The sequence below is a fragment of the Rhineura floridana genome, chromosome 9 (genome assembly GCF_030035675.1).
Source record: "Rhineura floridana isolate rRhiFlo1 chromosome 9, rRhiFlo1.hap2, whole genome shotgun sequence".
Lineage (NCBI taxonomy): Eukaryota > Metazoa > Chordata > Lepidosauria > Squamata > Rhineuridae > Rhineura > Rhineura floridana.
The window spans coordinates 40,281,389-40,297,682 of NC_084488.1; the positions used below are offsets into that span (position 1 = coordinate 40,281,389).

General features: G+C 45.7%; 1 protein-coding gene across 9 annotated transcripts in view; it reads right to left on the reverse strand.

Annotated features, from left to right (window-relative positions):
- Positions 1–16,294, reverse strand: part of SNX25 (sorting nexin 25) — a 138,386-nt gene that overhangs the window by 14,444 nt on the left and 107,648 nt on the right. For 8 of the 9 annotated variants that reach the window (XR_009757721.1, XR_009757724.1, XR_009757722.1 and 5 more), the window contains exons 13-17: positions 15,705–15,818; positions 8,703–8,867; positions 7,469–7,586; positions 6,074–6,140; positions 4,829–5,010 (exon numbers count right to left, since the gene is read on the reverse strand). Coding sequence is in view for 4 of the 9 variants with exons in the window: in XM_061582897.1 (XP_061438881.1) it covers positions 4,829–5,010; positions 6,074–6,140; positions 7,469–7,586; positions 8,703–8,867; positions 15,705–15,818 (646 nt within the window). In the remaining 5 variants the exon portion in view is untranslated. Of the gene's footprint in view, positions 1–4,828; positions 5,011–6,073; positions 6,141–7,468; positions 7,587–8,702; positions 8,868–15,704; positions 15,819–16,294 lie in introns of those variants that run through there. The other variant, XM_061582898.1, reaches the window with a different exon arrangement.

Consider the following 16,294-nt stretch of genomic DNA (forward strand, 5'->3'; position numbering starts at 1 on the left):
TTTAGTTCCAGCCAGTTGACAGTCTGAGTTTGCTCTGTTGTGTTCCAAACTCCCTGAACAAACTGGGAGTTGCAGTGGGCTCCCCAGCCAAGGAGGCTGGCATCGGTGGTAATGACAGTGCTGTGGGGTTCTCAGAACGGAGTGCCTTGGGTGAGATGTTGTGCTCTTGTCCACCAGCAGAATGACAAGCGCAGTGTGGGGCTCAAGGGGATTACTCGATGGGTTGAGGTGGCAATGTCGTGTTGGAAGGGCAGCAGGGCCCACTGTAGCTGGCGAGTGTGGGCTCAAGCCCATGGCACAATATGGATGGTGGACACGAACATTCCGAGAGCCCTGGCTAGAAGCATGACGTCTGCAGATGTTTTGTGCATCAGAGATCGTGCGATGTCTGTGATAGCAGATATGCGATCTGGGGACAGGGACACAGTCGCTTGCAGGGTGTCCAACATTGCCCCCAGATGTTGTAGGCGTTGGGTTGGTTGTAGATGGCTTTTGTCGAAGTTGACTAGCCAACCGTGGGCCTGTAAGACATGTAGCGTGAGTGTTAGATGACGCTGAGCCCGCTCCCTAGAACTCGCCCGTATTAGAAGATCATCCAGATAGGGGTAGATATGGACCCCTTGAAGCCTAAGGTGAGCCACTAGAACAAGTAGCACCTCGGTAAACACTCTCGGAGCAGACGACAATCCGAACGGCATGGCGCGATATTGGAAGTGCTGGGAGCCAAAGGCAAAACGAAGAAATTTTCTATGGGCTATGCAAATGGGCACATGGAGGTACGCTTCCTTTAGATCGATAGAAACCAGGAAGTCTCCTTCGTGCAGGCTGTCTGTAATGGAGTGGAGGAATTCCATTTTGAACCTGCAATACTTTACGAAACGGTTAATGAACTTGAGGTCCAATACCGCCCTCCATGAAAGATCTCGTTTGGGCACAGCAAATAGGAGGGAGTATACCCCTTCCGACCTCTCAGCAGTGGGGACTGGCTCTATCGCCGCTATGTCCAAGAGATGATGTATCGCAGTCTGCATGATGCAATGCCTAGCTGGTGCCCTGGGACAAGGGGAGGGATGAAACTTGTCTGGAGGTATTGCCCAAAACTCAATTGCATATCCATAACAGAAACGGTCTCTGATCCAGGAGATCTGAGTAAGGCTTAGCCAATGTTTGCCAAATAGAAGGAGCCTGCCCCCAACTGGTATTATATTAATACTGTCGGCGCTGTCGAGACCCTCCCCTGTATGAGGACGTAGAGGAGCCTCTGCGGCCCTGGTACTGACCTCTGCCCGGGAAACGCCGGTTCCAGCCTCCTCTGGAGGAGCGGAAATCATATGTTGGGAACTCACGGCCTTGTCCCCCGGGCCGCGTTCCTCGAAAGGGCTGGGACGTGCGGTACGCATTGAAACGTCTAAAAGGTCTGCGCTCGATGTTTCTGACGGTGGCCAAGACAGGCTTTCGATTGTCCATAGGGTCAACAAGCACTGCCTTTAGCGCCTCTTCGCCGAAAAGTAATGATCCGGCGTAAGGTGCCCATGATAGATTAACTCTGGCAGTAGAGTCAGCCTGCCAGTGACGCAGTCAGAGGGTCCGTCGGGCAACAACCTGAGCTGCCATAGCGCGTGCTCCTAGCTGATTCGCATCCAAGGTGGCGTCGGCCACGAAAGCAGCTGTTTTGCGCAATTTGAGTAGCGATCTGTTCAGAGTGGCAGGATCTGGATTGGGGTCCTCGATGATGTCGTCTAACCACATCATCGCTGCCCTGGCGAAAATAGAGGCTGATGTAGATGCACGCATAGAAAAGGCGATGGCCTCATGGGTCTTGCATAAAGCAAAGTCCAGTCTCCGCTCAGTGGCATCCTTTAAATGAGAGTCCCCTTCCCTTGGCAAGAGGGATCTGGAAACTAAACTGGAAATAGGCTCGTCTATGCCAGGGATGGCCAGTCTGGTAGAAAAGTCCGGGGCCAAAGGATAAAGTCTGTCCGCAATGTTATTGAAGCGACGTGCCTGTAAAGGGTGGAACCATTCGTCCTTGGCCAATTTAGCGATGGGGTCTGGCACAGGGAGAAAGTTTTCTGCTGGCGTGGGGGATTTCAAGACCCTGGCTCCCTTTAAAGCGGGAGTGGCAGCTGCAGTTGGAGTAGATTGAAGGCCAAGGGTGTTCAACACTCTGCGCGCCAAGGGCTGGTAATCTGAGGCATCGAAGAGGCGATAGGATGTGTCCTGCTCATGGTCCGAATGGTCACTCCATTCGTCTCCTTGGTCTTGCAGCGCGAATGCGGACTCCTCCTCACAAGAGGCGTAATCAACGAACCTGCCCCTGGCAATGTCAAACAGGTCTGGGGAGCCTGATGGGTTTGTCTCACTGTATACAAAGTGTTCCCCGCTGCATTGAGGGATAGCGGGAACTTGTGATGGTGACTGTCTCTGAGCGAAAAACGACAGCATGCCCTGAAGTTGTGAGATGAACTCGTGGTCCAGCTGCAGTCCCGGAGATGTAGATGGTTGCTCTTGGATAGGCAGAAGAGCGGACGGCCCCACAGGTAGTGATGAGGAGTAAGCCCCAGATTGGTTGACCGTTGGTTGTACAGGAAAGCCAGGAAAGTCCTCCTCATCAGAGGAGGCAGCAGGAGAATGAAAAAGGGTAGTTAACTGTGCATGGTTTGACTCCTCTGGAACCGGAACAGAGACATAGCGGGGCCGCTTGGTTGCGCAGTGGCTGGAAAGATGTTTGGTTTTGGCCACTGCTTTTGAGTGCTTATGTTTGACCGCCTTAGGAGGTTTAGGCTTGGTCATCTGGATTGTCTCTGGCTGTTGTGGCGGCTTGGTTGCCTGGGTTGTCTCTGGCTGTTCTGCCATCATATATTTTAAAGGGTAGCAGTACACGGCCACGGATGGGGCAGAATGCACAGACCCGAGCAGGCACAGTACATGGCACACGACTGGGGCAGAATGCACTGGCAGATGGCTAAGTACACTGCCATGATGGGGGCAGAATGTACAATGAACAGTCTTAGAACAGGCGCAGTACACGGCACACGACTGGGGCAGAATGCACTGGTAGCTGGCTAAGTACACTGCCACAATGGGGCAGAATGTACACTATGAACAGTCTTAATACACAGCCACAATTGGGGCAGAATGCACAGATAGCTTGGCACAGTATCGGCAGGCTTGGTACAGGATGGAGCAGAATGTAATATTTGCACAGCTTTGCACAGTGTCAACCGCTTTGCACAGTCCTAGCAGCAATAATAGTCTTTGTACTGGTCCAGATAGCAGCAGTAATCAAATAGTTGCCAGGGCCAGCAGCAGAAGTGGAGTTAATGAAGGAACCTATGTAGATCTATAGGATCCTATCTTTTAACACACACACGAGGGGCAGATCACACAGTGAGTTGAAAGAGAGCCTGGGTTCTGCTATCCACAGCCCGAGTAAGGGCGACCCCCCTTTGCGATACTAACAGGCTAGTAGAAAGAGCGGGAAAAAATAGACAATCAAAATGGCGCCCACGAAAAGAAGTGGGAAAATTGGCCAATCAGAAGAGGCTAGTGGGGATGAAGAAGCAATGGCGGTCCCCTGGGAGCGCCAGCAAACGAAACAACGGCCGCCAAAAATTTTTTAAAACTGTAAAAGGGCAGTCTAGAACAGTTATACAGCCGTGGGGCTGAGGACGTAATCGCGGCTGGGGGAGTTAGGCAGGAAAACCTCCGTAAGGGAAGCAGGACAGCCAGCTGAAGAAAATCGGCAAACAGGCAAGCCGCCGCCGCGGGCTGAAGAGACTGTCTCGGCGAGGAGTAAAACGCCGTGGTCGGATCGGGGAGGTAAGGCGGCCCAACCGGCAGAAGCCGCTAAAGGACAGGCAGAGAGCCGTAGACACAGGCTCCTGGCGGGAGATTGAAGCGCCGCCCCGTAAAAAAGCCGAAGACAAAAGGAAGCTGCAGCCGCAGGCTCCCAATCGTCAGGGCACGAAAAAGAAGCGGTGGAGCGGGGGAGGAAACTGCAGCCGCAGTTGCCGCAGTCACGGTCTCTCTAAAACGTCGTTAGGCTTTGTCCTGGGAAGAAAAAACACCCGGGCAAAGAGAACATTCCCGGGGAGCTCCCCAGGAAAGACACACAAACAGCGGGAAAAGACAGGACAGAGGGAAGGGAACAAGGTAAAATAGACAAACAAGAAGTCCACCCTCTGTCACACAAAACCAAAAAACCTATCTAGTCACTAGCTATAGATCTTGCACGGACGAAGGCAAGAATGAACTGGAGAGTGGGAGGGGCCTGACGTCCCTAGTCTTGACTTCAGAAACATTCTTGCCTTCGGACGATAGGTGGAGTCATTACCCACTTGATGGCATACCTCCTATGGAAAATGCCCTTTTATTTTCATTATTTAGGAGCAATAGATTAAGAAGCAGAATACATTTCCCTCTTTAGGTTGTGTTCCAATACATGTCTACACAGAACTAAGCTCCACTGAGTTCGGTGGGACTTACTTCAAGGTAAATGTGTATTGGATTGCAGCCTCAATTCTCCTCTTCTCTACTCTTTCCACATCAACTAAATGCCACCCTGACTTACTGTAAAACTAATAGTACTTCCCTCACAGGGAGCAACATTTGCCAGACGTCAGGAATCCATCTACAGATTAAATGTGCAACTCAGTGTGTAGTTTGCTAAAATTTAATGTGCTTGTTAAAGTAAGCAACACTTTACCCTGTCTGTGAAGTTCTTTGAACATTCTAAAAGGCTATACAAATGGCAAATATTTTTTACTATTATCATCCCCTTTGATTCATTACATTCTGAAGGATTAAACATGACTGATATGCTCACCTGGAATGTTTTCAAGTAATTTTTGCTGTGCTTTCTGTTTTGTTTCCCGGCTTTGCTCTTCACTTCTGGGCTTTGTGCTGGATGCTAATTTTCCATTTGGCCAAAAAGCATCTCGGAATACACTGATGTAGTAAACAAGCATTGGTTCACTGAAGATCCAATTTACAGTGTCACGAATTTGCCTTGAAAGAGAAGTGTCAAGAAGAATTAGCCATAATACTATGCCAGACTAGACATGCCTTTAACTCACCTCCAAATTTCCTAAAGATGGTTTGTGTGTCAAACAACACACTTAGTTTCCACAGCGCACAACATTAACCAATGTAGTTCTGGTTACAATGTGTTACCTAGACAATGCAGCAGCTTGGACTGATCTAAATGTTACTCTTACAACTGTTAAAATCTCAAATCTGGAAAAGAATGAAAAGTGGGGGAAACAGGACAGCTGCAAGTAGTGTGAACTGAGTTTCATTGACAAAATGATAGCCAGTGGTAGTAATAAATTAAATACACATGTACCTATCTTAACACTAAAAATGAAATATAAAATATAAAACTTGTTCAGTGTTAACTTCTGATATGATAGTCCCATGTTTTCCGTTGTAGAGGGGGGAAAGCAGAGCTTGAAAACATGCAAATAGCTACAATCCTCCGTCCTTGCGCCCCCTCTGGTGGCTTACATTCACATTATATCGTTAATATGACGACAACGTATACACATTTGATACCAAGTGAAGAATTCAGCATCCTGAAACTGTTGGATTTAATCGCACACATGCACAGGGGCAGGTTTCTAGTCCTTAAAGCTGTGAAGAGAGGTTTAAAAGTTTGTAGGGGATGCCTGATGAAGTCTCAGAAACTTGGGAATGTGCTGTGTAACTCGTATCTCTACCACTCCATGAGAGCACAATTAGAATTATGCAAAATTAACAAATATACACAAATTCAAATGTTCTTCGCACTAATTTTTGGGAGAGCCTGACAATGTCATTTTTTGCTTTCTGGTTCAGTCCTGAGTGCATAGGATATGTGACATTCAAGGGAAAAAATAAGCATTTGTCTCGAATTTTGACTTTAAACTTGTGAACTTTAGCTTCTCTTTTGCACAAAAACATACAGAACAACACACAGAGGCTAACTTTTTTCTGAATAATCATGCTAGCCAAGTCTATGGTTTTCAGCTGTTAATGCATTATGTAGCTTATTCAGAAAATTCTAGAAATTGAGAAAATGTAATGTACTCACTTGTTGATGGTTCTTCCAAAAGTGATTTGAACTAGTGCAATTAGTGTCTTCCTCACCCACTTAAACACTAAAACAAAAGCAAGCAGCACATAGAAGTGAACTCCAAGCATGCAGTTAGTATACGCTCAATTTATGTCCCCCCCCCCCTTTTTTTAAATTGCTGAAAATGATCATGCGGCCTCTCCTGCTCAACAATCATTATAGGGTGCTTGGACAATTAAAAATGTCCAACCTTTCTGGAGAACAATTATTTTCTAATGCTTTGTTTATGCACAGATGGTTTAAATGTATTGCAATACAAAACTTGTTTATTTGGTGTTACCTGTTTTAAATATACATTTTAAGGATTTAAACATGAAGCATGCAACACAAATATACTCTTCCATGTGAAAATGAGCAAAAGGGTTATTCTGCTCAACAAATGTGACTTCAGAATGTTTCTTTAGAGAGTTACTTCTGCAACACAGGGGCCATGCATTGACACTAAACTATGACTTAGTGGTATATGAATGAGGCACAGGAAGCCTCTGCCCCCATCTCATCCTCCCATACAGCCAGAAGGACTTTGGCAGCATATACTTTGTTTCCCAAATCTCTGCTTCTGTTCTGAACCCAAGAATCAACTTCAAAACAAGCCAACTTAAAACCATGGATTATAACAATAGCATGCTTAAACTAACCATAGTTAGTATAAATCAAAATCATTGGTCTAGCTGAAATGACACGTCAAGATGATTCAGGGAAACTGAAATAAACTCTGCCAAAGTTCTCCCAGCCATGCAGGAAGAGGGGAGAGGAGTGAGAGTTCGAGGTGTGCTGCAGCTTGTGCATGTAGAAGGGGGGGGGAGAATCTTTTTGACACCATGGGCCAGACCTTTATCAGAATTTTTGACAGTGTTTTAGTTTCTCTGAATCTTGACTTGTTGTTTCATCCAGGCCTATGATTATGCAGTTAAGATAATGACATGCCTTGGAGAGGTTGACACAAACTATCATGTGTTATGAAATGTGGCCAAGGATTTTGAGAGACTGGAAGATCACAGTCCTAATTCTAAAAACCACATTTGGGATTCATAAGGAAACTAGTATTCCAGGACCTGCTTTATGTTTGATGTGGGCCATGAGTAAAGCACTTACTTGCCTGTGCAAATTCTGCATGCACACCTGTCCAAGTCATCTGCATGCAAATACTACATGCAAAAGGTACTTGCAGATGTGATAAGTTACATGTAGAACATTTTACATAGGCAAATGCTTTAGCTATGGCTCAAGTCACATGTAAATTTGGTCTCAGAAAATCACTTTCCCATATTAAAACTGTACATGAAAGCATTTTAACATAGAAATACACTATCTTTTTGAGGATGTGTGGTAATCAGCAAGCCCATTACTTACTTCCTCGCAGCTCAAAAATCTCTCCTATCAGCATGAAGCAAGGCTCAGCAAGGGCATCCCGTTTCCCATCCACATCTTCCCCATAGTCAGATAGATCGTCATCATCTTCAGCCTCCTCCTGGACAAATAGAAGTACAGGATCGAAAACATGGTTCAGTAAATCCATTTTTTGCTCTTACTCCTATGATAGCAATCCTAGGCTGTTCCCTCTGCCTAGCGGTAGGACAAGCCCTGTGCTCATCAGTCAATATCCGTACCTCCAGCAAGAATCTGTATGTTGAAATAGTCACAAATTATTTCACATAACTTGATATAATATTTTTCAATGGATAGAATTATACATTTTAAGTGAGAAGTCTTCAAGTGATGAGATACTGTGTAACATAAATCTCTGTATAGTCTTGACCAGGGCCAGCCCCAGGTATGCTGAGGCCTTTGGGTACCAGCCTACCCTGGACCCTGACACATGCACACACGCCCCACCTACCTACCTACCAGGCAGGTGGAGGAGCGGGAGGGGCGAGCGAGGGAGACGAGTGAGGGCGCGGGCGGGTGCCTGCCGCTGAAGAGGAGTGCTACTCCCCCGCCCTTGGGATGGGCAGGTAAGTGAGCGGGAACTCCCTCCCTGCGATCCACGGCAGGAAATCTGCCGCAGTAGGGGAGCACTACTCCCCTACCATAACCAGGGGCCCCTGTGGACCAAGGGGCCCTCAGGCAGGGCCCCACCTGGCCACCCTTTAGAGCTGGCCCTGGTCTTGACTCTCATCATTCTATTATGTCCTATCTTCCTGGCAATAAATTAAATTAAATGAATGAGAATAGCCATAACAGGAGAGGTCAAGGAGAAGGAACCACCTTGTATTGTCAGATCAATGATGCTTCTGTACTGATAGCAGCTTTCCAGAATACTGGGTAAATATTTTGCCCAGCTTCGCTGCCCAGGAATATTAAACTGGAGAGGGCATGGACTGGACATGGGAACTAATACATGCCAAGTATTTGCTTCGTTTACCAGGAATCTTTTTTGTGCAAGTCCCATTGAATTTAAACTTTATTTTCAACAGAGCTTGCACAGAGAAGATGCCAGTGAAATGTGGGGATGGCACACAAATTGGCACAGCACTTTATTATCTTGCCATTGTTTCACTTAATTTTGTGAAAAGTTCATCTGAGAGGACATATGGATGTTTCCTAATTATGAATCTACCATAAATATTGTTCTTCATCCACTCACCTCCTGATGAGAAAAGAAGTCACCAGGAAGCCTCTCCAAAAAAGAAGATAGTGAAAAAGATGATTTCTTTCCCTGTATATCAATGACCTTGAGGTGTTCCGGGGAAGGGCTTAAAAAGGCATAAAGTGCTTCACTCTGACAGAGCCTTTCATCGGAAAGCAATTTCTGTGGAAGAGGACAGAAGAGAGATTCTCAAGACACGGTAAGTGTAGATTTTTTTAAAAGCAAAAAGATGCTCTGCAAGATGTCGGACAAGTAGTGTTAATCAGCACTGCCAATGTCAGCCAGCCAACCGCAAGGGTTCACAAAGTCCAGTGCCTTCTGGAACCAAAAGTTTTCAGTAGCTTCTAAGCACATTCCTGACAATTATGTTAACTGAAAGTTAGCACCTAAAAACAGCACTGAGGAAACATCACGTTTATGCTTTTTAACACCAACTGTGAGATGGACTACCGAACAATGGCCTAAGAAGGCTGCTAAGGGACAATTTGTAGGCCTTGCCACTAGTGTGGTCAGTGGTTACCTGAACTTCTCCCAGCTGTCCACATCAAGCCCCTTACCATGGGTAATGTGCAAGCTGCACATTCGCTCTCTACATGCATAATGGCAATTTGGGGCACCAAATATTTACCCCCACATTATTTTTTAGAACTTTACTATTATTTATTTATTTATTATTTAATTTGTATCCCGCCCATCCTCCCAGCAGGAGCCCAGGGCGGCAAACAAAGCGCTAAAACACTTTAAAACATCATAAAAACAGATCTTAAAATACATTAAAATAAAACAGTGTTAAAAACATTTTAAAACAAACAACTTTAAGAAAGGGTAAAAAACATTATTAAAAACATATTAAGCAATTCTAACACAGATGCAGACTGGGATAGGTCTCAATTTAAAAGGCTTGTTGAAAGAGGAAAGTCTTCAAAAGGCGCCATAAAGATAGCAGAGATGGCGCCTGCCTAATATTCAAGGGGAGGGAATTCCACAGGGTAGGTGCTGCCACACTAAAGGTCCGTTTCCTATATTGTGCAGAACGAACCTCCTGATAAGATGGTATCTGCAGGAGGCCCTCACCTGCAGAGCGCATTGATCGACTGGGTATATAAGGGAAAAGACGGTCTTTCAGGTATCCTGGTCCTGAGCTGTATAGGGCTTTGTACACCAAAACTAGAACCTTGAACTTGGCCCGGTAGCAAACAGGCAGCCAGTGCAATTCTTTCAGCAGCGGGGTGGCATGTTGGTGATGCCCTGCCCCAGTGAGCAGTCTCGCCACTGCATTTTGCACCAGCTGCAACTTCCGGACCAACCTCAAGGGCAGCCCCACACAGAGCGCATTACAGTAATCCAGCCTGGAGGTTACCAGTGTGTGGACAACAGTGGTCAGGCTATCCTGGTCCAGAAACGGCCACAGCTGTCTTACCAGCCAAAGCTGGTAAAAGGCACTCCTAGCCACTGAGGTCACCTGGGCCTCTAGCAACAAAGACGGATCCAGGAGTATCCCCAGGCTACGGACCTGCTCTTTCAGAGGGAGTACAACCCCATCCAAAGCAGGCAACTGACCAATTATCCGAACTCGGGAACCACCAACCCACAGTGCCTCCATCTTGCTGGGATTCAGACTCAGTTTACTGGCCCTTATGCAGCCCACCACCGAGTCCAGGCAGCGGTCCAGGGCTTGCACGGCATCTCCTGATCCAGATGTTATGGAGAAATAGAGCTGGGTATCGTCAGCATACTGCTGACACCTCACCCCAAAGCTCCTGCTAACTGCTCCCAAGGGCTTCATATAGATGTTAAACAGCATGGGGGACAAGGTGGTACCCTGCGGCACCCCACAGCACAGCTGCCAGGGGGCCAAATACAGTCACCCAATGCTATTCTCTGAGAGCGACCTTGGAGATAGGATCGGAACTACTGTAAAACAATGCCTCCGATACCCAGCTCACCTAGTTGGCCCAGAAGGATACCATGGTCAATGGTATCAAAAGCCGCTGAGAGATCAAGTAAGAATAACAGGGTTGCACTCCCCATGCTTCTCCCGATAAAGGTCATCCATCAGGGTGACCAAGGCCGATTCAGTCCCATAACCAGGCCTGAAGCCAGACTGGGATGGGTCAAGATAATCTGTCATCCAACAGAACTTGTAGTTGCTGCGCCACAATCCTCTCAATCACCTTCTCTAAGAAGGGGGTATTTGCAACCAGTTGGTAGTTGTCACAAGCCAATGGGTCCAGGGTGGGCTTTTTCAGGAGTGGCCGGATCACTGCCTCTTTCAAGGCGGCTGGAAGCACTCCCTCCCGCAATGATGCGTTGATCACACCCTGAATCTACTTGGTCAGACTCCCTCGGCAAGCTTTACTAAGCCAAGAAGGGCAAGGATCGAGAGGACATGTTGCTGGCCACATCATTGCAAGGACCTTGTCCACGTCATCAGCCACATCAACTGAAACCATTCCCAACACGTTGCAGCAGACGTTGCACTGGACACCTCATTGGGGACTACAGTAGATGTGGAGGGGGCATCAAGACTGCTACGGAGGCAAGCAACTTTATCCTCAAAGTCCCTTGCAAACTACTTACAGTGGGCTTCTGAAGGGTCTAAAACTCCATTTCCTTGAGTTGATGTCAACAGACCCCTGACAATACGGAAAAGCTCCAATGGAGGGCTACTTAAGGATGCGATGGAGGCAGAGAAATGGGCCTTCTTCGCCGCCCTCATCGCCTCACAGTAGGCATGGTAATGATGTTTTACTTGTGCCCGATCAGCCTCACAGCACGTCTTTTGCTGCTTGAGCTCTAGCCGTCGTCCAGCCTGTTTCATTGCCCTTAGCTCACTGGTGTACCAAGGTGCAAGCCGGGCTCCACAGTGCCAGAGAGGGCGCTCGGGGGCAACCGTGTCGAGAGCCCGACACACCACGCTGTTCAACAGTGTGACAAGGTCACCTGCTCTATTTACTGGGAACTCCCCCAGGGCATTCAGGAATCCTGTGGATTCTATTAGGCTCCTGGGACAGACCATCTTAATCTGTCCACCACCCGTGCAGGGAAGGATCGGAGCCATGAGTCTAAACTTCACCAGGAAGTGATCTGACCATGACAATGGGGTGACATCCACACACACCCCATCTCCAGACCATCCCTTCCTCCATCTGGAGCAAAAACCAAGTCGAGGGTGTGCCCTGCCCTATGTGTTGGGCCAATAACAACTTGAGACAGCCCCATGGTCGTCATGGAGGCCACGAAGTCCCGAGCCGGAACACTAGAGGCAGCCTCAGCATGGACATTGAAATCACCCAGCACTATCGTTCTGGGCTCCTGCAACACAACAGCCGAGATGACCTCCACCAGCTCGGTCAGAGAAGCTGCTGGGCAGCAGGGTGGACGATACACCAGCAACAACCCTAGTTTACTGTCTCCTCGGCCTGACACCAGGTGCAGGCCCTCACAGCCAGCTCCAAGACAGAGTGGTTTCCTGGTGACAGAGATGGAAGTTCTGTAGACCACAGCAACTCCTCTCCACCGTCCCTTCAGCCTGTGCTGGTGTTGCACCGAGTATCCAGGTGGGCAAGGTTGGGTCAGATCAACTGCTCCAAGCTCACCCACCCAGGTCTCGGTAATGCACACCAAATTGGCACCTTCATCCACAATCAAGTCATGAATAAGAGTGGTCTTATGTACCGATCTGGCGTTAAACAACAACACACACAGACCAGTGGGCACAGCAGGTGAGCAACGAGGAACACATCCATGAGAGGAGTGGCAGCAAGGAATAAGGCGCAGATAGCCTTGCCTTCGCCTTCTAAGGTAATTCACCACATCCCCATGGCTATACTTCCCTCTGCCCGTAATCACTGAAATTGGGGTGGCATCACCCACGTTCCTCCATACTAAGACTCCTCCTAAACATCTAATATGGGCCCAACACATTATTTGCTCTACATTTTCTTTGATCCTGAACAAGAGTTACTGAATCCACCCGTTCACATTTGATTTAATTAACACTTAGGGTGACAAACATAATTTTCTTATGGATGATCAATATAAGGGCCAATCTATGCACTGAGGTAGACTGAGGGAGTACACAAGGCTCCTACTTTGACAAGACTTCATCCAGAAAGGCCACCCATAAGTACTTTAAATGAAATATTTCCCGAGACACGAGATGTTCCCTCATCAGAACACAGACGAGGGAAACCACAGGAATGAATATTCCCTGCCCAGAGAAAGCTACCATGCCAAGAAGAGGGTTTCATTTAATTTTTCTCCCCAACGTGACAGTTTTCTAAAGCAGAAAACTATCCTTATAGGCCCCTTCCAACTCTACTATTCTATGATTCTATGATCCTCCCACCACAAACTGGAGGAAAATGCATTCTTCATTTTCTGAAGAAAAGGAAAATGGATTCTGACGTGGTACAGTACACATAGATTACTCAATATATAGGATTCCCTCAAAAATACACTCTGACCATGCCATTATGCTTTACCAAGCATTTGAATGACTACCTCAACGTGGACTAGAATTGTATGGATACCTAAGTAAGCACTGTTTAATAATGTATTTCAGACACATGGAATCCAGCTGCATGGCTATGATACTAGAGTTGACAATGACTACTACTACCACTACCACCACAAGAATATCAAAGCATTTTCTCTTTCAATATAAATTTGTGAGAAGCTATATTGCAACACCTACACCAGCCCTCACCAATTGGATGCCTCTCATTGTACCTGCTTGCTTGGGCTGATGGGAGTTCTAAACATCTCTAAAACATCTGAAGGGCACCAACTTAAGAAGGCCAATCTACACTATTAATAAGCAAAACAGTCAAAGCTGGTTTGGGGGGACTTGATAAGACCAAGTGAAATCCACAAGGAATTCCTCTAAAAGCCCCCTTAAAAATTATAAATACACAAGCAGAAACACGCACCTTAAGATGAGCACAAACGTTATTAGGGATACATATCAATTTTATCACCAAATTACACAAATCTAAGCAGTGAAACAAAAGCATGTAGGCCTATACTTAAGACACTGTTGTCCTAAGATGCATGTCTGTATTCTTCACACCAAGCACAGCTGTACATTTCACATGCTCTGAAACTTGCCCCCCCTTCAGTCTTGCAAAACATCACTTTACTTTGGCTGTAAGAAATACAAGTGTGGAACTCCTGGATTGCCTTCAACTGAAGTTTTAGAACCAACAAACCACCCAGCAGGACAAGCTATACAAAATTTGCAGCTGCATCTCTACTTGGGGTTAGAGAAAATATATCATGATTAATAGGAATCGGGCCTTTAGTATTGTGGTACCTACCCTTTGGAATTCCCTCCCCTTAAATATTAGACAGGTGCCATCTCTCTTTTCAGCATCTACTGAAGACCTTCCTCTTTCAACAAGCCTTTTAGGTAGATACTTTTGTTCCAGTCTTCATCCGTCCTGGAATTGTTTTAAAATGTTTTTAAGATGTTTTACTGATTTATCACTTGTTTGCTACCCTGGGCTCCTTTGGGAGGAAGGACGGGAAATAATATTATTTATTTATTTATTATTGATGGCTGGTAATGGTTGGCAGTGAGATTAAGACATAAGAAGGTTGCAGATCTTTTTCTTTAGATACACTGAAGAGCCATAGAATTCATCAAAAGATTAAGTGTGCGTGAGACCTTTTGAGAAAATACCTAAATTGGCTTAGAGAACACAACAGAAAAGTAGGATCTGTTATGCTACAGACATCCAAAGCAAAGTAAGTGTTGAGAGCTGTTTGCTACATTGGGCTAAGACATATGTTGCAAATGTTGGTTTATCTTACTTTAATATATGTCAGGTGTACACTTAAAATATATGAGTTATACACTTAAATAACATAGGCCTAAATCAAGATCAAGTTAATCATACTAAAGTCGCACTGAAAGTGTGTGTTATGTGCCTTCAAGTAAATTACGACTTATGGTGACCCTATGAATCAGTGACCTCCAATAGCATTTGTTGTAAACCAACCTGTTCAGATCTTGTAAGTTCAGGTCTGTGGCTTCCTTTATGAAATTAATCCATCTCTTGTTTCATCTTCCTCTTTTTCTACTCCCTTCTGTTTTTCCCAGAATTATTGTCTTTTCTACTGAATCATATCTTCTTATTGTGTGTCCAAAGTATGATAACTTCAGTTTCATCATTTACTTCTAGTGATAGTTCTGGTTTAGTTTCTTCTAACACCCAATTATTTGTCTTTTTCATGGTCCATGGTATCCGCAAAGCTCTCCTCCAACACATTTCAAATGAGTTGATTTTGCTCTTATCCATTTTTTTCACTGTCCTACTTTCACATCCATACATAGACATCAGGAATACCACGGTCTGAATGGTCCTGATTTTGGTGTTCAGTGATACATCTCTGCGTTTGAGGACCTTTTCTAGTTCTCTCATGGCTACCTCCCCAGTCCTAGCCTTCTGATTTCTTGACTATTGTCTCCCTTTTGGTTAATGACTGTGCCACGGTATTGATAATCGTTGACAAGTTCAATGTCCTCAGTGTTGACTTCAAAGTTACATAAATGGACATAAGTTTATTGCAAGCATGGGAGGCTGGTCACCAGGGCAAGGTGGGGCAGACTCATACCACTATGTTCACTGCTGCACTGCTTAAGTGTCCACAGTATCCTTGCAAGGGAGGAGGATGGGGAGAAAACCAGAACAAATTAGCCCCACCTCCGGTGACTTCCTTGGGCCATCCCATCAGGTCCAGTGATTTCCAGACACCACTGGTTCTAAGTAATGGCCTATTGAAATCAACAGGGCTTAAATTGTGGTTTTCTCAGAATTTGGGCCACAATGTGTGAAAAGGCCAAAAAAAGAAGATCAGGGGGAAAAAAGCCAGAATCTGCAACTAAGAAATTGAATCCCGTACTCTAAAGCTCAGGAAAAATGTACAATGAACCTTTCTGAGTTAGCAAAATAATAAAAAAATAAGATAGATATTGATATTGCTGTCTCTTACCTGTAAGAAGTTATTTAACTGGTTCTTTGACTTCTCCATGAATTTCTGGTCTACAGATTTAAAGGGCAGTTTGCTGAGTGAAGGCAACTGAGCTTTCTTTAATGATGGGAAGCACTAGGTGGGGGGAAAAAAGAAAGAAACCAAATCCCAATTCTTTCTCTCTTTTAATTTACACACTTTTTGTCCTGTCATAATAACTCGGAAAGGTAAGAGCTGGTTTCCATCTCCTCCGCACATCTCCCTGATAGCCTGCAGGAACTCTTTCATTAGCTAGACCCAAAGGGTAGTTGTAAGTGTAGCAATGTAGCTCCAAAAACAAGCCAATGCCAGCTTAAAGCTCATTTACCATCTCGCAGAAATGCAGAGTACAATAGGTTTGGAAAGGGTCAGGTCAGTGAAGTCAAGCAAGTAGAAGTGAGTTGCAAAGCCTTCATACAGCCGGAATCAAAATGGCAACAAAAGATGCTGATTTAGAAGAAAAAAATTAAAGGCCCCATAAGACAAAGAACCAATGAATAGGTAGAAAGAAAAAGCATGAGATATTTTGAAGAGAGCTTATTTTACGTATATGAAAAGCAACTGAACAAAGT